General features: G+C 50.0%; 1 protein-coding gene across 3 annotated transcripts in view; it reads left to right on the forward strand.

Annotated features, from left to right (window-relative positions):
* The window catches only part of Myo18b (myosin XVIIIb), a 206515-nt gene that overhangs the window by 53783 nt on the left and 132023 nt on the right, over nt 1–20709 (forward strand). For all 3 annotated transcript variants that reach the window (XM_087578550.1, XM_087578549.1, NM_001432425.1), the window contains 5 exons: nt 1398–1557; nt 4635–4818; nt 5467–5686; nt 7334–7443; nt 18413–18478. In XM_087578550.1, the coding sequence (XP_087434676.1) occupies nt 1398–1557; nt 4635–4818; nt 5467–5686; nt 7334–7443; nt 18413–18478 (740 nt within the window). The remainder of the gene's footprint in view (nt 1–1397; nt 1558–4634; nt 4819–5466; nt 5687–7333; nt 7444–18412; nt 18479–20709) is intronic.

Raw genomic sequence — 20709 nt, forward strand, 5'->3', positions numbered from 1 at the left:
ACAATATAGTATAAGACTGCATCTCTCAGACATGTCCATCGGCCCATCTACCTATCCATCTACCACCCATCCATCCATGTATCCATCTAATCATGCGGCCACCCATATATTCACCTATTTACCCACCCACCCACCCACTCATCCATCCATCCATTCATCCATCCATCCATCTACCCATCCACCCATCCATCCACCCATCCATCCATCCATCTATCCATCCATCCATCCATTCATCCATCCATCCATTCATCCATCCATCCATCCTTCCACTCATGTATCCACCCATCCACCCACCCACTCATCTATCTATCCATCCATCCATCTACCTATCTACCCACTCACCCACCCACCCATCCACCCATCCATCCATCCTTCCACTCATGTATCCACCATTCACTCATCCACCCACCCACCCATCTATCAATTTATCTATCCATCCATCTACCCATCTATCCACCCATCCATCCACCCACCCACCCACCCACCTACCCATCCATGCACCCATCTATCCATTCATCCATTCATCTATCCATGCATCCCAAATGCTTCTGACAATCCATGTACCATGCATGACACTGAACAGTAAGGAGAGAGACAAACACTTTGCAATTTGAAAGCATCACCCGAAGATTAGTACAGTCTTGGCAGTGCTGCCATTTGCTGAGTGAGTCCTGCGTGCCAGGAGCTATCTAAATGTTTTGTACATCTTTGGACCCTTCTCCACCTTGGGAAGTATATATTATTTAAGCCCCAATTTGCAGACCAGGGAACTAAGGTTCAGAAACTCTGTGGCTTGGCAACTCCTTACATTCCAGGCAATCTGCATTCCCTCTAACCCCAAGGCCAAGTCATTTGTGCCTCTTTCTGATCCTGCCTTTTGTATCCAAGAGTCTGGCGTCAGCATCTCCCAGTGTTGCCTTTGTTTGGCTCACAGCACTTCAGACGGTTTTCGTCTGCACATGGATACACAGTATCTAAAGTATTTAACAGATACTTATCTCCATGGATGGCAGGAAAGAGCTGGTGCTTATATGCATCAGGATCATGGTCAAGTGTTTCTTTTGAAATGAATGTGTTTTTCGAAATGTGAGTTGGTTTAAACAAAACTTGATGTAAATCATAGCCTGGCTGACAGCTGGGTACGTATAGGAAATTCGAAAAGACTGTGTTCTGCGATGTTTGGGCCAAATAGGTATGTGCGGGTTAAGAATACAAAAAGGATTTTTTTTCCTGCAAGTAATGTGTGCATCTCACAAATGCAGAGAGCGTGTTCACCAGGAACCGACAGCTTCAGCTATCTAGAAATGCATTAACTATTTTTTAGATTTGTGGTAGGGTATGCAAACAGTGCACACGTTCCTGACAGACCCCCGACATGCACTACCGTCTTATTCTAGAACCCCCCTCGATGCGGACCTGTGAGCAGCCCCTTAACTGTGAGCTTTTCCACCAGCTGGGAAGGGACCCTGTGCGCTACGACCTCACAGGTTGGCTTCGAAGAGCCAAGCCCAACCTCTCAGCCCTGGAGGCCCCTCAAATCCTGCAGCAGTCAAAAAGGTGAGCCAACCCGGGCGTGGGACAGGGCAGGGGCATTGTCCCCTACGGCTGTTTCTGTTCCACAGCAATCCAGTAAGCAACGGCAATGTAGAAATCCCATTCTGTCTGCAGCCGAACGGAGGCCATGACTCCAATTGTAGTAGTGCTATGTCTCCCCTGGGGCAGAGGAGACCTAGCAGCAGAGCAGAGAAGGCTTTCGGGGCAGTCAGCTCCCAGCTAAAGAGCTGTGTCTCCACATTTTGGCTTTCCACCTTTCATTAAGTATCTGAGAGATGATGTGCCTGGAGTAACTTTTATGGACATCCTAGAACCCGGGGGCTCATAAAACCAAAATGATATGTTTTGTAGCAGTAGGAAAAAGCTCTCTGCACTCCCTGATCACTCGTCCCAGAAACACTAGCGTGAGGCCCTGTAGCAATCCAGACTCCACTTCTAGGTTAATAGAAAATGCTTGCTTTGTGAGGGTACGTGACTTGCAAGTTCAGTGCTGGAAACCAAGTGGGGCAGAGCCTAGCGCGGCGAGAGGGGGAGGGGCTGGTGTCTCGGGTGGCAGCCGAATTGGGAAGGAGTGTATGCTGACTCTGACTGCACACTGTGACCTGTCCTGCTATGCTTCGGAGGAACTTTACTTCCGTACCTCCATTTTGCAGATGGAGAAACAGACATCCCCAGTGGTGAAGTTCCTTGCGTTTGACCACAGAGTCGATTGACTCTCCTGACAGGGCTAGGATACAACTTGAACCCACCCAATGCTCAGGGAAGCTACCAGCATCTCAGGGTCTTATGATCAGAGTCCAGTGGAAACCTCAATCTCAGAAGGCCACTGGAGTTCACAGCTCTTGCAGAGACCCAGACTGGGAATATTGCAAAAGGAGGGTTAGCGAATGGGGCTCTAGGACACTGGAGTGACAGTGAGTCTCTCCTATGACTTCCTTCACCGTAACGTCAAAGCCATGCCAAGCAGAAGGCTCAGCAGACCTGCTCTGCTTCTCAGCCAGGGGATGTGTGCATTGTGCTTCAGTGCCCTCCCGCTCATACAGGAAACTCGGTCTCCACACCACAGCATGGGATGCTCGGGTGCTGGCCACACACGGGTGCTTTCTGTATAGCTTCGGTGATGTAAAGCAAGAGGGGGCTTTAGGAGAAGCCTGGGTTGCAGCAGATTCTATGCATGCCTTGGGGCCTTGTAGAGTCCTTTCCTGCTCTGAGACCAGGCGGCTGAAACCAAGTGAGTGGTACTGAGTCAGGAAATGGTGGGACCAACTCTTACTGACTGAGTGAGCCTGGGTCTCAGCATTAGAGCAACAGCCAGAGCCATAGCACGACTGGACATAACTCCTATTAGAATGTTCTGCAGGGGTGATGATGCAAGCCTTTAATCCCCGAGCTCTGGAAGGGAGGCAGAGGCAGGGCGATCTCTGTGAGTTGAGACCATCTTGGCTCACATGGCTAATTCCGGGCCAACCAGGTCCTCACAGCAAAACCCCGTTTCAGAGCAAACGACAGAAACACCAGATAAACACATCTAGAAGAACATTTTGAACTCGTTGCAGCAGGTCACCTAAGAGCCTAACCCTGGTGACTCTAATCTCTGCTTGATCTTGGGGTGAAGATCTGTAGTCAGAGCTTCAGGGAGCCCACCAGGACTGGATTCAGGTCTCTAGGGCTCCACCTATGGGCTCAGAGGCTTTCTGAAGGTTGCGTGCTCCTTAAGCTGTAGTCTGGTCTCTTGGAGAGAGCATGGGACTTGCCCAAGGTCACTTGAGAAGTGAAAAAGGCAGAGATCTCCGTCCATTGCGGTAGACAGTGGACAGAACCCCATGTCAGGTTGGGGCTGGGATTGGGAGTATCTGCCTTGTCCACCTCAGGCTTGTGGCTTCTATGCTGACACTTGACATCCTGGTCAGACCTTGCTGTGAGCACACTATGTGCTACATCTCTGTTGGTCCTATCATGTGCTCACACTTTTAGTACATCCAAGCGCCTTGGGCTCCCGTGAGCCAGCATGCATCGGTCTGGATCCTAAGTCTTTAGGGCTGTGGCTGGAGTAGGACCTGAGCCTTCAGATAGTGGGGAAAGGTCCTTGAATGCTCCATGGGGAGATAGAGCCAGTGGTCCTGGGCAGGTACAAGGCCCCTGGCTCCCAGCTCCACCCACTGGAACACCAGCTGCCTTTTTCTCTCTGGAGAAAAAGAAGAAACTTTGATATATTACTTAGAATTATGACAATGGATTATGTGGCATTGCTTTCCCAGCTCCCCGTGGATCTCTCTGTCTGAAGGATTGCATGGCGACCACTGGGTAGCATGCAACGTGCTTTGGGTCCGTTCTTACTGTCCCTACCTCACTGTCCCCTCCACCATCATTATTCCTCTTCGCTCCCAGAGGGATTTGGGTCTACTGTCTTGCAATCAGCACACACACAATCCTATGTCTCTACCAAGTCCAGGATTCGCAGAGGAGAGAAAGCAATGGTTCTGTCCTCCTGAGACGGACCAGGGGTCTTTTAATGCGATTGTTTCCAGTCACGGCTACCCTTCTTCAAGCGGTCTAACTTCATTCTTCATCGTGGTGGCTAAGAAGAATTCTGTTGTGATATAAGTCATGTTTCCTTATCCATTCCTCCGTTCCTCTGTCGGACACCTACTTTGGTTCCGTATCTCTGCCCTTGAGCAGAGCCAGCTTGGTTACATGAGGGAGCACTGGGGAGCCAGGTACCCGCACCGTGCATGTTGGAAGAGGCCAGTTGTGGGCAGGCTGGGGGAAAGAGGGAATTGCTTAGTTCGAGCCTTGGTGCCTCATTATTACTGTGTAGCAGTGAACCATGTAGATAGTGCCTACTGTATACTTGGCTTGTTCTAGGGAAAACTAACATGGCTGGGCCTTCAGGATGAGGAAGACTTTGTAGGATCACCAGGAGGAAGATGCTCAAGGGCAGGGGAGGAGAGAGCTTCTGAGGAAGGAGCCATCAATTCTGAGACAAAGGCTCCACAAGCAGGAGGGTTGTGAATACAGGGGCTTATGCCTTCTTTCCATGTAGCTGAGCTCCCTGCAACCTCTCTCTCTTCCCTCACTAGGGAGGAGCTGCAGAGCCTCTTCCAGGCCCGGGCCAAGCTGCCTCCTGTGTGCCTAATGGTGGCTGGGCTTGAGGGCACCTCCCAGCAGGCTCTGCACCGGGGTCGCGTGGTCCGGAGGGCCTTTGCCAGCAGCCTCGCCGCAGTGAAGAGGAAGGCTCCTTGTGCCCAAATCAAGCTGCAGATGGTGAGTGAGCCAGGCTCTATGTGACCTTGAACCTACATGACAGGGACCACCATGCTGTCAGGCTGCTTCGTTCTACCATGCGCTCAAAAATCAACAGGAGGGGTCTCCTCCATTCTGCTGAGGGGAGCATGGAGGTCCTAAGTCCTTGGGAAGTGTGGCCACAGCCATTCCTGAGAGGTGACCCCTCCCCAGGTCCAAGCCTAGGGCTGTGGACCTTTGGGGATACCCATGGGTCACCAGGGCCTCCTTGTCTGTGCTATCAGACTTATACTTGCCTTTCTCCCCAAGTCACTGCCTCTGGTGGGGTGCAGGCAGCAGGGTCTAGCACTGATGTATATAGACACAGGCTTCCTTAACCTGGTAACAGAATGAACGCTTCAAATCTCTACTCCTAGTTCCTAGTCATGGTAACTCTACTGGGGGTGACCTGGGCCCCTCACTGGCCTTGCCTATGCCTCAATTTCCCCATGTGTCCACAGGGGCCGTTTTAAAGGTCCTGCTTTCCCTGAGCATAAACCAGTAAATACAAGATCCTGGATGAGGGACATAGTGGGTCCCCATGGGTGTGCAGGCCAGGTTGAATGTCCAGATGCCTGAATGCTTCCCCCTGAGACACTGTCGATGTTTCCCTGTCTGCTTTGGTTCCAGGATGCTCTTATCAGCTTGCTGAGAAGGTCTCAGCTGCATTTCATTCACTGTCTTGTGCCAACCACAGTGGAAACCAAGGCTGGGCAGGGGACTCCAACACCATCACAGCCTGGTGGGGACCAAGGTGGAGCCAACGAACCCCCAGCTCCGGACATCCCAGCACTGAGGGTTCAGCTCGCAGGCTCTCATATCCTGGAGGCATTGCGACTGCACAGGGCAGGTAGGAGATGGCTGGGAGCAGAGTACCTTGTCCTGATGGCTCCCACTATGCGCCAGGCAGCCTCAGGACAAGAACACGCATTATATGTCAGGTAGTCACAGAACAGGAGCACCCACTATGTGCCCTGAGTTGTGCGCACAGTGAGAAAAGTTGCATTTGTCTCCCATTTTACAGATGAAGCAACTGAGGTTCGAAATGGTGACAGACTCCTCAGGGTCACACAACAGGGACAAGGCAGGGCCTGAATGTGAATTGGGTTTTCCCTACTCTGAAGCCCACTTAGCTTCTACAATTGTCTCTGTTTTCTAAAAGGCTAGGCCTAACCTTCCACATCTGTCAGGGTAAGAGTAGACTTTTCCAAAAGAGTCACAGTTTGAGGGCTTGAGGTCTGTGCCCTTGCTGTAGAGTCAAGAAGCTCACGGGTCCCTGGGGGCTCGTCTCCTCTTAGTGGGCAGGGGTACCCCCAGAAGAGGCAGGGCAGCAATCAGGTCATTGGTTAGAGAGGCTGGGAGTCCTTGGTGCAGAGCTGAGACCCCCATACACACACACACACACACACACACACACACACACACACTACCATGCATGTCAGCTCAGGCAGACGGAGATGAACACAGTCATAGAAAAAAAGGGAAAAGGGAATCCACAGCTGGGAGTCAGGTCCCACAACCAATAGACCTGCCTGACGCATACCAGGCTCTGTTGTATCTTAGAGTGTGTGTATATGTGGACATATATATGTGATTGTGTGAGTGTTTATGAGTTTGTGTGTATCCATATGTATGTGGTGTGTTCATGTCTGTATGAGCGTGTGTGTGGTGTGTGTGTGTGTGTGTGTGTGTGTGGTGTAGTATGCTGTGTTTGTGATAATGTGTTTATGTGATGTGTGTGGTGTGTGTGTTTATGATGTATGATACATGTGTACGGTATGATTATGATGTGTGTGGTGTCTCCTGTCTATCTGTGCACAGGACTTTTCTTGCCCCATAGATTACATAAGAAGAAGCATAATGCCTTGGGCAGTGTTCAAAGGCTTTAAACACAGTTTCTTATGGGGCAATGGAGGGAAAGGTATGAGAGAGAGAGAGCAAAAGAGGAAGAGCAAAGAGAGAGCAAGAGGGTGAGAGAGTGAGCAAGAGAGCAAGAGCGAAGAGAGAGAGAGAGAGCGAGAGCATGAGAGAGAGCAAGAGAGAGCAAAGAGAGAGGGAGAGAGTAAGAGAGCAAGAGAGAGAGAGCGCACAGGGAGAGAGAGCATGAGAGAGAGAGAGAGAGCGCACAGGGAGAGAGAGCATGAGAGAGAGAGAGAGAGGAGAGCACAGGGAGAGAGAGAGAGAGCAAGAGAGAGAGAGCGCGCACAGGGAGAGAGAGCATGAGAGAGAGAGAGAGAGAGAGAGAGAGAGAGAGAGAGAGAGAGAGCGCACAGGGAGAGAGAGAGCGTGCACAGGGAGAGAGAGAGGGGGGGGGATACCTGAGAGAAGGCCCTCTGAGGACACTGCAGAGTTTTCCAGAAGGTCTTGCTGAGGAGGGAGTCTGTACAGGGAGCCCCAATAGCAGGAACATGTGAGCATCAGACAGCTCTGACTGAGCTCTAACGTACCAGAGTGTCACCTGAGTCTTCCCACCATGACTGGCCTGCTCTGTCCCCAGGTTACGCTGAACACATGGGGCTCGCTCAATTCCGCCGTCGGTTCCAGGCGCTGGACCCTGCACTGCTGAAGAGGCTTGACTTGACCTCCGAGGGACTGGATGAAAGGAAGGTGTGTGAAGTAGATTGTGGGCAGGAGTAGGCCACAGAGCCTGTTCAGTGTGGATTGCTCAAGGGGCAGATAGACCAGGAGGGAATCCAGGAGGGGGCTGCAGAGAGTAGCATGTGATTGAGTCAGACCACGGCCCCTGACTCTATCTTCCCAACGATGTCTTTGAGACCATCCCTACCCAGAATGCCCTCCTGAAACCTGCATGGGGAATGCAAAAGAAAAGAATTAGAGGAAATAGAACAGTTTGTCATGTGCCCAACCACACAAGGACTGTGTGGGTACAAACCCAGAGGGACTGAGTCCCCAAGCCCTGAGGTGCGTACGGGAATGTTTGAACAGTACCTCACATGAGGACATAGTGAACAGCCGTCTCAGGGACTTTGCATTGACTGTACTCTTTCCAGGGGACATTCTCTGATGGTCCCTTTGCTACCTCAGCTCAGGAACACTCATCCTGGGATCCTCTAACTCCGATGTCTCAATATTCCCTGTCTTTAACGGAAATTAAGTTTTCTAGCAAGTACTCAATAATTTTACTCAGGTGGCGAATACACAATCGTACATTCAGAGTATGCACATACATATGCACACACACAGAGGCACATGCACAGACGCATGCATACAGAGACACCTGCAGACACATGCACACATATATAGACCACACAGACACAGACACACATACACACACAGACACATATACACACATATACACACAGGCACATGCTGCTGTGTACATACATACATGTGCACATACACACAGAGACACATACAGACACATGCACACATATAGACACACACAGGCACATGTATATACACATACACACATACACACACACATAGACACTGACACACAGACATAGGCAGACATACTCACACACAGACACACACACATTCACACACATACACACACAGACACATATAAACACAGACACATGCTGATGTGTATGTACATACATGTGCACATGCACACAGAGACACATACAGACACATGCACACATATAGACACACACATGCACATGCACACACACAGACACACACATAGACACAGACACACAAAGACACATGCACACACACAGCACACACATGCATGCACACAGATGCACACACAGACACACACATTCACACACATACACAGAGACACACAATACACACAGAGTCACATATACACACAGACACATGCTGGTGTGTACGTACATACATGTGCACATGCACACACATACACACATACACACACATAGTTACAGACACACAAAGACACAGACATAGTCACACATGTGCACATACATAGCACACACATGTACACACATAGACGCGCACACAGACATACACACATTCACACATTCACACATTCACACACATATACACATACATTCATACACATACACAGAGACATACATACACATACATTCATGCACATTCACACACAGACACATACACAATCTATCTCCATTCTTTTACTGTGTCTTCCTGTTTCCAGTCTTGTTCTAAACCCGTGAAGCCTCACTTCACTCCTCACACCCTGCTGTCTACAGTGGAGCTGCCCATGAAGAATGTCTCTGGGCTTAGTGGTTAGAGATGCCTGGTGCATTCATGGGGCAGCCCCGAGAAGCAAGTACATTTAGTTTCTTTGGCAAATGAGTCCCTTCAAGATGAAGCGAGTGTCAGGCCCTTAGAAATGAATTCCACAGGTGTCCCTGGGCTTCTTCCTTGAAATCAGATTCTAAATTCCAGGGGAGGGTTGTTGGAGGCAGGTGGGTCTTGGGGTCAGTCAGATATGCATGGCTTCAGCTCTCACTCAGGCAAGTGACTTTCCGTCTGCCTCAGACTCTTCACCTTTAAAGTGAGAGCAGTGGCAGCGGCTGCCTCCGCCTCCGTCAGGGATCTGAAGATAAGATACTATAGAATATCCAGTGTGCCTTGCGCAGGTCCCTGCACACAGGAGGGGCTTCACCACATTATTTGCCCCTGTCAACTGCAGTAGCAGTGGTTGAAGCTCAGTATCTTTCAGGGTCAAGGTAAAGGGTGGTTGATTCACAGACTGTTCACAGACATACAAAACCATCACACACAGCCCCATTGGTGTGTGTGTGTGTGTGTGTGTGTGTGTGTGTGAGAGAGAGAGAGAGAGAGAGACAGAGACAGAGACAGAGACAGAGACAGACAGACACACAAACAGACACAGAGAGAGAGAGAACAGAGAGAGAGACAGACAGACACACACACAGACATACACACAGAGACAGACACACAGAGAGATAGAGAGACAATCAGACACGCAGAGATAGAGACAGAGAGAGACAGAGAGACAGAGACAGAGACAGAGAGAGTCCAAGTATACTTGGAATCTTCTACACTGCCATCCCCAATGAACCATGAGGTTGCAGGGGTAAACAGCATCAGAGCCTTAGTCCCTTGGTTCCTGTCATCCATCCCAGGGCACGGGTTGCCCCCAGCAGACAGACACAGCTCCTTCTGTGAGATCTCTCCCATCCGTGTGAGAGTCAGCTGTCCTCTCTCTGTTTGGCAGCTCACTTTGGAAGCCCTACAGTTTGGTTTGGCTCCAACTCAATCAGTGTCTGGGGTCCTTTCTTTTTGGACCATGCATGTTTGATCTGCCATATGAAGGGTCCTGCTCCGTTGGAAACAGAGCAGGGTGGGGATGTGGGGGAGCCTCCCACAGGGGTGATGTGTGCAGAGCATTTGGACTTTGGGGGAGTCAGCAGGATTCTGCAGTGTCTAAGCCGAATCCACCTCCATCCACACACATTCCAGGCCCCAGAGAATGGAAAATTACCAGTGCAATGGACTTGGTGTTGCTTCTTATTCTTTTTCCTATTTGTTCACAAATTTCATTTGCTGGGGCATGGAATTTTGGTGGCAAAGAAAGAAAAATACCATCTTGCCTCTTAAGAAAAAGCTAATAAATATTCATTTGTCAGGCAACATGATGGGCTATGAATTAAACATGAGCGTGCACTCCGTGGGCAAGCCGGTAGGCTTTGCACACAGAGTGGTTAAGACCTCGGGATTCGGTGAGACAAGTCTGACAGCTAAGAAAGGTCAATGTCACCGGCAGACACTAGACGGCAGCAGACAGGATTCTTGTCAGGGTGGAAACCGGGCCCTAGCAAAGTCCCCCTTGCGCCTGACATGCGGTGTCTTCGCATGCTGTGCTGGTTCCGCCGAGAGGTGCTCTGCTCTCATTTTGGGTACTGCGCACCCTCACGCTCACATCGCAAGATAGTTTCCTGGTGTTGAGGTACACACCTGTGATCCCAACCCTAAGGGAGAAGGAATTCACACTCACCCTCAAGGCACAAGGTGAGTTAGTGCCCAAGACAGTCCTCCAGGACAAAGCCTTTCTTTTCTCAGCAGAGGCGGCTGAAGCAGGACTGTAGAGCCGGACAGAAACAAAGCTGGGATTCAAACCCACACTCTCATCTGGATCCTTACACGGGACATAAACAATAATTATTATGGGCAGGGAGGCGGGCTATCAGTTAAGAGCACTGGCTGTAATTGCAGACAAGCTAGGTTTACCCGCATCTGGCGGCTCACCACCCCCGTTAACGCCAGCTCCAGGGGATCCAATACTTTCTTTTGGCTTCCATTGGACCCGTCTAAACATGGTGCACATAAGCTGTCACAGACACACAGACATAAACATCTAAAATGAATTCATTAAAAGCACGGCGACAATTGTGGTTGTCTGACTTTTCTTGCCGTGAGGACTTGATGAGAAGCCCCTTAAAGGAGGAAGCATGAACTGTCGTGGCAGAGGGAGAAGGAGGAGGTGGTGGGAGCAGCAGCCCACATCCTCGGCAGCACGGCATGAGGCTGCTTGCTCCATATCAGATCTTCACCTGGATTCAGCTCTTTCCTGCAGGACAGGGAGCTGTCCACACGTGGTGTTCTGAACTGGCTCTCGGTAAATTAATCCCAGCACCTTTCCCTGCTCACTGGCTGGGTCCTTGCCTCTGGATAGCTCTTTGTTTCACTCCATACTCTTCCTCCCGCACACAAGGCCATTCGATTACATGTACAGGGCATTTGTTGATGCACCTCTTTGCTGCCTGCAGCTTACACTCAGGACCCCTAGGGTTAAACGACACCTTCTGCCTTTAACTGTGATGTGGTCAACGTGTGAGGGAGGGATTCAGGAGTTCAAGATGAGCGTCAGAGCTCGAGGCTTTAGCTTCGAACGGCATCTCCCCATGGCTTTCCAAGGACATATGCCCCCCATAGCTGGTAGACAGCTGGACAAAGGCAAATTCAGTGCAGCCATCCAGCTCAGCCCCGGGTTTTTCTCAAGCTCTCGCAGCCCCACGTGAGACCCTATTCCTCATTCTTCCTGGCTACATCCTTCTCCAACATCCTAGACACAGGAAGCCCTTGACGGATCTCTGGCAGGGTTTTTACATCTAATCGATTTATCAATTATTAAGAGGCAGGTGTTAACGCCCCTGGCCACTTGTGTTAAGTAGACTTACTTTTCTCTAATTCGCTCCATGTTCTGCTTCTCACGCCTTGGGGCTCTCTGCCTAGGCACTAAGTATCTACCTGGCTGGCGGGCAGGTTAACCCTTCCGTCACCGGACACGTCCCTAGTCCTTGGTAGCAGTGGCTTTGGTCTAAGTCCAGTTGTGTTTGTGTAGGAGTGACACCATCTCTCTCATGTTCACCGTCTGAAGGGTGTTGCTCATTTCCATTCTGCCCCTTCAACTAGACTCTGGACAGAATCTCTTGGATGCAGTGAGCCGCTGTCTGACTTACTTTGTCCAGGGTCAGTTGTTCTTCTTGTGGAATATCCGAGGAAGATGACGGTGTTTCAGAGATGATAGATTCCTTCAGGATTGGTGTTATCAGGATTCCTTCAGATTGGTGTTAACCTAGTTCTAGCAGAAGGAAGTCTTTGTTCTATAGACACGCCTCCTCCTGATGCCTTCTTCGGTGCCGTTGTTATAGGTTAGACACCATAAACCTGTAATTAATGTGGTTTCCTGTATTTCACTTAATCTTGCATCTTTTTAATTCGCTTAATATATATCTTCATAATACTTTAGCTTTTGAGACTGTCTCGCCACGTAGACCTCATTATCCCAGAACTCACTCTGTAGACCAGGCTAGTCTCTAACTCAGAGATAACCTGCTTGCACCTCCTTGAGTGCAGGGATTAAAGGTGTGCACCATCATGCAAGGCTTCATACAGTTCGCTAATTATTTCCTATTTATGCTTTCTGCTGTTCTTGGGTCTTGAAAGGTTCGAGTCAACATTTTCTGGGGTCTTGAATGAATACAAGCTTTGATAGCACTGACTTCCCAGTCTGTGTGCACATGGGTAGGGCTTTGTTTTGGGAGGATTGGGAGCACAGCTCTGTAAGGTGTTGATTGACAAGGGCCTTCCCCCCACCCCACACACACCTTTACTGTGCAGTTGTATAGCCTTTCTGGGTTTCATTACTCAGGGTCTTGTTTGCTTTCCATGACTGTGACAAACATCATGGATTGAAGGAACATAGAGAAGCAAAGGGTTACTTCATCTTTGAGGTGAGGTGACTGACTGTCCTTCACAAGTCAGACAGGATGGGAACTCAAACAAGAACTTAAAAGATGTCATGGAGGAACACTGCTTGCTTCTCCCTCGTTCTCTCTCTGTCTCTGTCTGTCTTTCCCTCTTCCCCTCCCTCTCTCTCTGTCTCTTTCTATCCCTCTTCTGTCTCTGTCTCTCCCTCCATTCCTCCCCCCTTCCCTTTCCCCCTCTCCTCCTCCCTCCCCTCCTCTCCTCTCTTAGCTCTCTTATATAGCCCAGGACCACCTTCCTAGGGAATGGTGACACCCATAGTGGGTTGAGCCCTCTTCCATCAATGAACGATCAAGGAAGCATCCACAGACATGGCCGCAGGCTAATGTGGCCCAGGGGATTTCTCCACTGTGGTTCTTTCTTTCCAAGTGACCCTGGTTGTGTGTGTCAAACCAGCCAATCACTGTTAGGCTGATTGCTTCCCTCTTGCATTTTCAAGAAACTCTGCCATGTGGAGTTTGTGTTTTCCTCGATGCCACATGCTCTGCTCAGACCTCCTTGGTTCCTCATCTTCCGATGAACACACCGACCTCCTGGGAGCTCGAGGGAGCTTTTATTTTTCTGGAAGGAGCACAGTTTGGGGAAGTTATAAGCTGTGAGACTCCATCCTGTTTTCTTCCTCTCCTTCAGATGCTCTCTCATGCAAATCATTCAAATCGAGTCATTCCCTCCGATACCACTCCCAGCTCCGTCTGTGTATCCCAGGTCTGCCTCTGAGCCCCACAGCTGAGTCCTCGGTCCAGCGATTTGATTTCATAAATGAAGGATTTCCACTCGTGGTTCTCAGTCCCTTTTGTCTTTACATCTCTTTCCCGGTATTTTACATCCGACGCTCATTAATACATTCTTCTTTTGGCGTCGCGGGATCAAACCCAGGGCCCTGTACATCTCATCAGAGAGCCTGCCATGGGGATGCCTAGAGCCTGTTCTGTCTTTTTACTCATTAAGTGGCATGTACATCAGGTCTCTGAATGAATCTACAGTGAGTACTTGGAAATCTGTGCTCTAAGTCCACATTCTGAGAGTTCCTTCCCCTGATACAAGCTATAATATCAGAGAGAGAGAGAGAGAGAGAGAGAGAGAGACAGAGAGACAGAGAGACAGAGAGACAGAGAGACAGAGAGACAGAGAGACAGAGAGACAGAGACAGAGAGACACACAGAGAGAGACAGAGAGAGACAGAGACAGACAGAGACAGAGACAGACAGAGAGAGACAGAGAGAGACAGAGAGAGACAGAGAGAGACAGAGAGACAGAGACAGAGAGAGAGACAGAGAGAGACAGAGACAGACAGAGACAGAGACAGACAGAGAGAGACAGAGAGAGACAGAGAGAGACAGAGAGAGACAGAGAGACAGAGACAGAGAGAGAGACAGAGAGAGACAGAGAGAGAGAGACAGAGAGAGACAGAGACAGAGAGAGAGACAGAGGGAGAGACAGAGACAGAGAGACAGAGACTGAGAGACAGAGAGAAACAGAGAGAGACAGAGACAGAGACAGAGAGACTGAGAGACAGAGACAGAGAGACTGAGAGACAGAGACAGAGAGACTGAGAGACAGAGAGACAGAGACAGATTCTATTGAAAACTGGGTGTCTTAGACAATGACCTTCAGACATGGGTCTTTCTTAACCATCTTGTGACTTGACTTGCCTAGCATGAGCCCCTGGTGTCTCTGCCTGGCTTTCAAAGCAGCAGTGGTTTTATTCCAGGGCCTGGCTCCTCCCCAGTGAGGGCTGCATCTACATCCGTCTTCAGGGTCTGCATCTGTTCTGGGTAGTATTTCTATTTTCCTGATGAGTCTCAACACGGAGAGTTGTGTACATCTGGGTCACCATACACTGTGCTCTATGTCTGATTCTGTCTGTTGTCTCTCTGTGCCCATGCCCGTGACTTGTGTCCTGGTCTTTAGTGTGGAACCAGAAACAAAAGGTACCTCAAGCCCACTGGCTGTTCCATTGCCTACAACTTGTGAGGTTCCTAGATATAGAGTTCACTGCTCGCCTCAGCCAGAGCCGCCACCTTAGCCGTGACACCCTCTGCTGCTGCTGCTAAGCTCCCACTGCTTCTGACAGACCTGGGGTGTAGGTTAGCCATGCCTTGCTCTGTGACCTGGGGTGTAGATTAGCCATGCCTTGCTCTGTGACCTGGGGTGTAGGCTAGCCATGCCTTGCTCTGTGACCTGGGGTGTAGGCTAGCCATGCCTTGCTCTGTGACCTGGGGTGTAGGCTAGCCATGCCTTGCTCTGTGACCTGGGGTATAGGCTAGCCATACCTTGCTCTGCAGACATGAGACTGTCCTGACTGAGAGGCTGCTGCTTTCTTGGAGTGACTTACCTGCTGGCCCCACTGTAGACTCAGAGCTGGGTGGGATTTGGGGAGCAGAGATGAGATGCCCCAGTCAAGATGGCGGCCAACTCCTACTGCTCTGACCCGGGCTTTAGCAGGCTTCCAGGAGCCACTGGAATCGTTTTGTTCAATTTGTCAAGAGTTGAATTTGTTCTGTTATGAAACCGTAGCTGTTGTTATGATGTTGGCACAGAGCAGAGAGAGGTGGGGAAGCTACTTGCTCCACTGTTTTGGAAACATCTCTCTCACAGGCCACTCCTATGACCTCTGTAAGTTCCTTAAGCCAGGTGTGTGACCCCATGCACTGAGGCCCAGAGACAGGAGCAGCTTGCCCAGGGCCTCACAGACAGTGAGTGGAGATCCAATCTAGGTGTCAGTAGCCAGGAGGAGGGCAGATTCATGAGCTGGGTCCTGGGCCCTCTAACCTCCTCTCCTGGACCATGACTCTTCTCATCACACTGGAACTCAGCTGCTTCCTTGGTAAAGAAGAACAATCTATTATTTATGACAAAGCCTTCGATGCACAAATTATGCACAGACCATTGGATTAAAAGTCAGGCTGAAAACTGCCCCTTCCCTTCTTTTTAAAAGATCAAGTCTCTCTATGCGGCCCCGGCTACCAAAACTCACTATGCAGACCAGGAACTCTCTGTTTAGACCAACCAATCCATCCACCTTCTACACCTCCTGCATGCTGGGGCTAAAGGCATGTGCTATTGGACATGACAAAGCTGTGATTCTTTGGAGTAAAGTAAGCAGTATTTTACTCACGGACCATCATTCTGTGCTGAGATATGAGCCTTGTGTATCTGTTGAAAAGCTGATAGGACAAGCTGAGAGATCATTCCACACAGCAACCTGGATCCTTGCCACTTTTTTTTTTTTTTTTTTTTTTGGTTCTTTTTTTCGGAGCTGGGGACCGAACCCAGGGCCTTGCGCTTCCTAGGCAAGCGCTCTGCCACTGAGCCAAATCCCCAACCCCGTTGTTGTTCTTTTTAAATAACAGGCTGTTGGACAATGATTGCATTGTGTTGAACTAAATTGAATAATTGATATCGGCCTAAACAAAGAACATTTCCATATGGTTCGATCTCATATTAATATTAATGAGGATAACACAAACAGCAATTAAATAATTAAATGCAGAGTCATGGACAAATTCCTTTTCCTCTTTGCTCAGTGAAGCCTCCCTGGGGGAGGAGGTACGGTCTGGACAGGGTCATTCACATCATTGAGAAAGAGATCAGAGATACATCATCACTTGCTCCTCCTCGGCTGGACCAGAGTTCTCTCAGAGGCCTCTCTCTGGAGTCAGCAAAACAGAAGTTTTTTTTCCCAGGGTCAATCCTATTCCTTTCCGTATCCGAGACAGTCTAAGAAAATCGAGAGCTCAAGAAGAGCCCTCTGTTCCTACGGCGGCTGAGCGCACAGTCAGGCAGCGTCTGCACAGTTAGGAGAGTGTGTGGTTTCTCTCTCATTAGACCTTTCCTCAGAGGTGTGCTCAAGCGGAAAGCTGCAGGCGTGTGTCGGTGCCCAGCCCAACTTGTCTGGTGCGATGACCGTAGATCATGCGGTAGGGGAGGCCCCGCCAGCAGCTGTGATTTGTTCCTCCATCGTTTTAAAAGGAGTCTGGGGGAGGCTGAGATAAAGTTCTGGCCTGAGATCTTTATGCTTGATGAGAGCAAAACCTGGTCCTTAGTGAATGCAACTCCAAGTCTTGTTGCTTGAGTCTGAGTCTTTCTAGGTACCCCGGACTGACCTTAAGCTCACAATCCTCCTGCCTCAGCTTCCTAACGTGCTGGGCTTAACCCCAGATCTGTCCACCTTCTGTTCAAGCATGCACCCTAGCCTCTGCCTCCAGAAGAGACCAAAAAGAATGTTTCCGGCTGGGATCCTACCTTCTCCATCCATTTTACTCTCAGCCAATTCTTACCGTGCTTTTCCTCTTGGGCAGAGAGAAGAGATATTATATCTGGCCATATTGGCTTTATGTGCCCTGGCTGCCTACAACTCCCTTGGTGCATTTCTTTGGGAATGAAATGTAATAAACCGCTCCGATTTGGAAGGAGTGTGGAGGAAGACTCTTCCAGGCCATCGGGAGAGGGGGTTGACTGGTCCGGGACTAGATTTTAACATGCAGCTTTAGGGTCTGTCCCAGGAAGTATACCAGGGTGCCCTTGGCCTGGGGTTTGCACTGTTCCCCCTTCTTCCTGGGTCTTGGAGTTACTCTCTGGTGATGATATTAGACTTCCAGACTGCTTGTGGGGGAGGACACATGGTAGTGTTGGAGTGGGAGAGTGATGGTGGCCATATGAGGTAGGGTTGCCTGAGGGGGTGGGCAGGGTCTAACAGGTTGTTTCATTTGCCAAGAGGAAGATTCCCCTGGAATTTGCCTCCTCCAAAATCTCTGAGAATATTCATCTCTCCTGCAGGAGACTGCCTCCTTTCACCTGTCTGGATCTCTCTGATTTGGGTGCCCCTCCCTCTCACCACTGCCTCCACCTTCCCTCCCTCCCTTCCTTCTGTGCTTCCTTACTTCCTCCTTCCCTCCCTTTCTTCCCTCTCTTCTTCCTCCTTTCCTTCCTTCTACCTTCTTCCTTCTCTCTTCTTCCTTCTTCCCTCCCTCCCTCATTCATTACTTCCTTGCTTGCTTCCTCCCTCCCTCCCTTAGTCTTAGTCCCATGAACAGAAGAGGAGATGACAGCCACAGGCTGCCTGTGTGGCCAAGGTCAGGCCAGATGGGCACAGTTAACAGCCACCTTGTCACAGACAGATATCCTGTTCTCTGCACCAGTACCCTCATCATTACTTCTTGAGTCTTGGGTCTTCTATAGGATGGCCGTGATGTAGAGATGAAACACTTGGGCCTGGTGGAGGTTCCGGTGGAGTGCGCTGCATGTGGCAGGGGCCTGGGAAACCCTCTCCTCTCCCACACTTGCCCCTCCCAGTTGGGGTTCCTCTTGATCCTGTCTTGCTCCTTTCTCCTTAATCCTGGCAAGCAGTAAGCCCGAACTTCAGCTTGTCTCTTCTTCCTCTCCACAGGCCGTAGAGGAACTTTTGCAGACCCTGGATCTGGAGAAGAAAGCAGTGGCTGTGGGGCACAGCCAAGTGAGTAAAGTTCTTGCCGATGTCAGCCACGCTCCTCACGGGAACTCAGCACCCAATCTGTGTCTCACCCTTTCTCACTCTGGGTCTCCCTTCTCTAGACTACAGGGGACAAATGATTTCTGTCCCTGTCTCTTTTACAAAGTCAAGAGGACAGTGTCCCAGGTATAGAAGTGACAACAAAAATGTCATTCTTAGAGTCCCCTGGCCCAGGAGACTCAAGGGTCTGGAACAGTTGACACCTGGGTCCTTAAATAACCTTCTGATCTCCAGAAGGAACTGTATACATCCTGAAAGTGTTCTTAGAAGGAAGAGCCAGGCAGGAGACTGCCCGTTTGTGAGGTGGTTTATTTAGCAGAACAAAGAAAGTACGAGAGAGAGAGAGGAGAGAGAGAGAGAGAGAGAGAGAGAGAGAGAGAGAGAGAGAGAGAGAGAGAGTAAATATGGCTATTTACGATGCAGATGACTTATTCATGGAGGAGAAGGATCCCTTCCCTCTCTCCCAAGTCTTCCTTTATGGCTGTTTCTTTTCAAAAGTCTCCACAAAAGGGGAAGGGTGTCATGTGCGAGCCATGTTCTGATGACATCAGCCTTCAACACAATACCTGACCAAAGCAAGAAAGGGCTGACTCTGGCTTACAGTTCCAAGTGGTACAGTCCACCATGGCATGGCAGCAGGAGCACTCTGAATAGTCACATTGTACAGGCATCTGGGAAGCCGAGAGAGAACGAGAAGTGTAGCCTGGCTGTGAAACCTAAGGCCCGCCCCAGTGATGTACTTCCTCTAGCAAGGCTCCACCCCCTAGAAGTTTTACAACTTTTCCAAACAGCACCACCACTGGTGAGAGCTAAGTGTTGGAGTTAGCATGAGGTGCCTTTCGCATCCGAACCAAGGCACAGACCCTTGATAGCGCACTCCGGTGGGTGACACCCAACAGCAGCATCAAGGACATTTGACTATGAAGGGACCCATCAGGAGACAGCTTCCAAGACACCTGTGGAGTTTCCCTCAGTTACCTTGTGTCTAACTGCACATCTACTCCATGTCCCATGCTTCCTCAGATGCGTTCTCTCCTACTTTCTCCTTCACAAATGACTGTCACACAGTCTTGTCTGTCTACTGTAATCAGTGGATGGAGGAATGCCTGAGAAGAGTGTGGATGATCTGAGGAGAAAGAATCCACATTCCAAATGGGGTTAATGAATATTAAAGCTCTTCCGCCATCTGCTTAGATCTTTACAGAAGACTTCTGTGTCTCTGTGTCAATATGCCTGCTTCCCCAACACGACTGAGTACTATTGGTTTTCAAGAAAGGAAATTTAGGGTTCCTGAATTCTTTGACCCAGGAATCCTCAGTCTTTTGTTCTTGTGGCATAACTGTTACCAACTCTGGAAGCTGCCTGGGAAGCAAGCACAAAGTTTCAGCTCAAGAACATGCTGGCAACTGGCCGACATCAGACATAAACTCAGAACCCAGACTGGACAGGGTGCAGACAAGAGGGGTGGAGCCTCACCACGCCATGGGTCACAGATCAGGTACCATAGCCAGCTAACCTGAGCAGGCTGACCTGTAACTGCAGATGCATTTGAGCTTCTGGGGAAGGGGTCTACTCTTCCCATAGGCACTGTGGTCATGGAGTCTTCCTATAGAAACCCTCTCCATGGTGAGCTCAGACATCCCACTGCCTAATATTCAGTAGCCTGTTTTAAACACACTAGCATCTCTGGCCTCTAGTCCAAGCTGCTGGTCACTGTGGGCTCACCCAGGACGCCTCCCCCAAGTCCTTTGCACATGTTTCTGACAGAATATACCGTGTGCTCCTGAGCTCTCACCACAAGCCACAGACTTCCAGGTCGCTTCAGGTTTTGAGACTGTGCTCTGGGGAAGTAGCTCATTCCTAGAGATCCACAGGGAGTGAAGGCTAGAGTCCCTAGGTCCTCCTCATGTGCTGAGCTCCCGCTGGTGAATGGTGGGCCTGGAGAGCACACTTGTGCAGTGTCCCTCGGCCTTGACTCCAGGTAGGGGTAGGGTTCCTGGGTTCCACCCCCTTCATCTCCCTAGTCCATCCATAGCAATGTTGCCCGAGAGCTCCCAAAAACCCCAAACCCTCAGACTCCGCTCAGACCTACTGGAGCAGAGACTGCAGGAGGAGTGCACTGGCTGCTCCCACACGCTCTCTAGGCGACTTTGATGCATGCTGGAGTCTGAGAACCACTGGGCTAGATAATTGCC

Source organism: Rattus norvegicus, chromosome 12, assembly GCF_021556685.1.
Source record: "Rattus norvegicus strain SHRSP/BbbUtx chromosome 12, alternate assembly SHRSP_T2T, whole genome shotgun sequence".
Classification (NCBI taxonomy): Eukaryota; Metazoa; Chordata; class Mammalia; order Rodentia; family Muridae; genus Rattus; species Rattus norvegicus.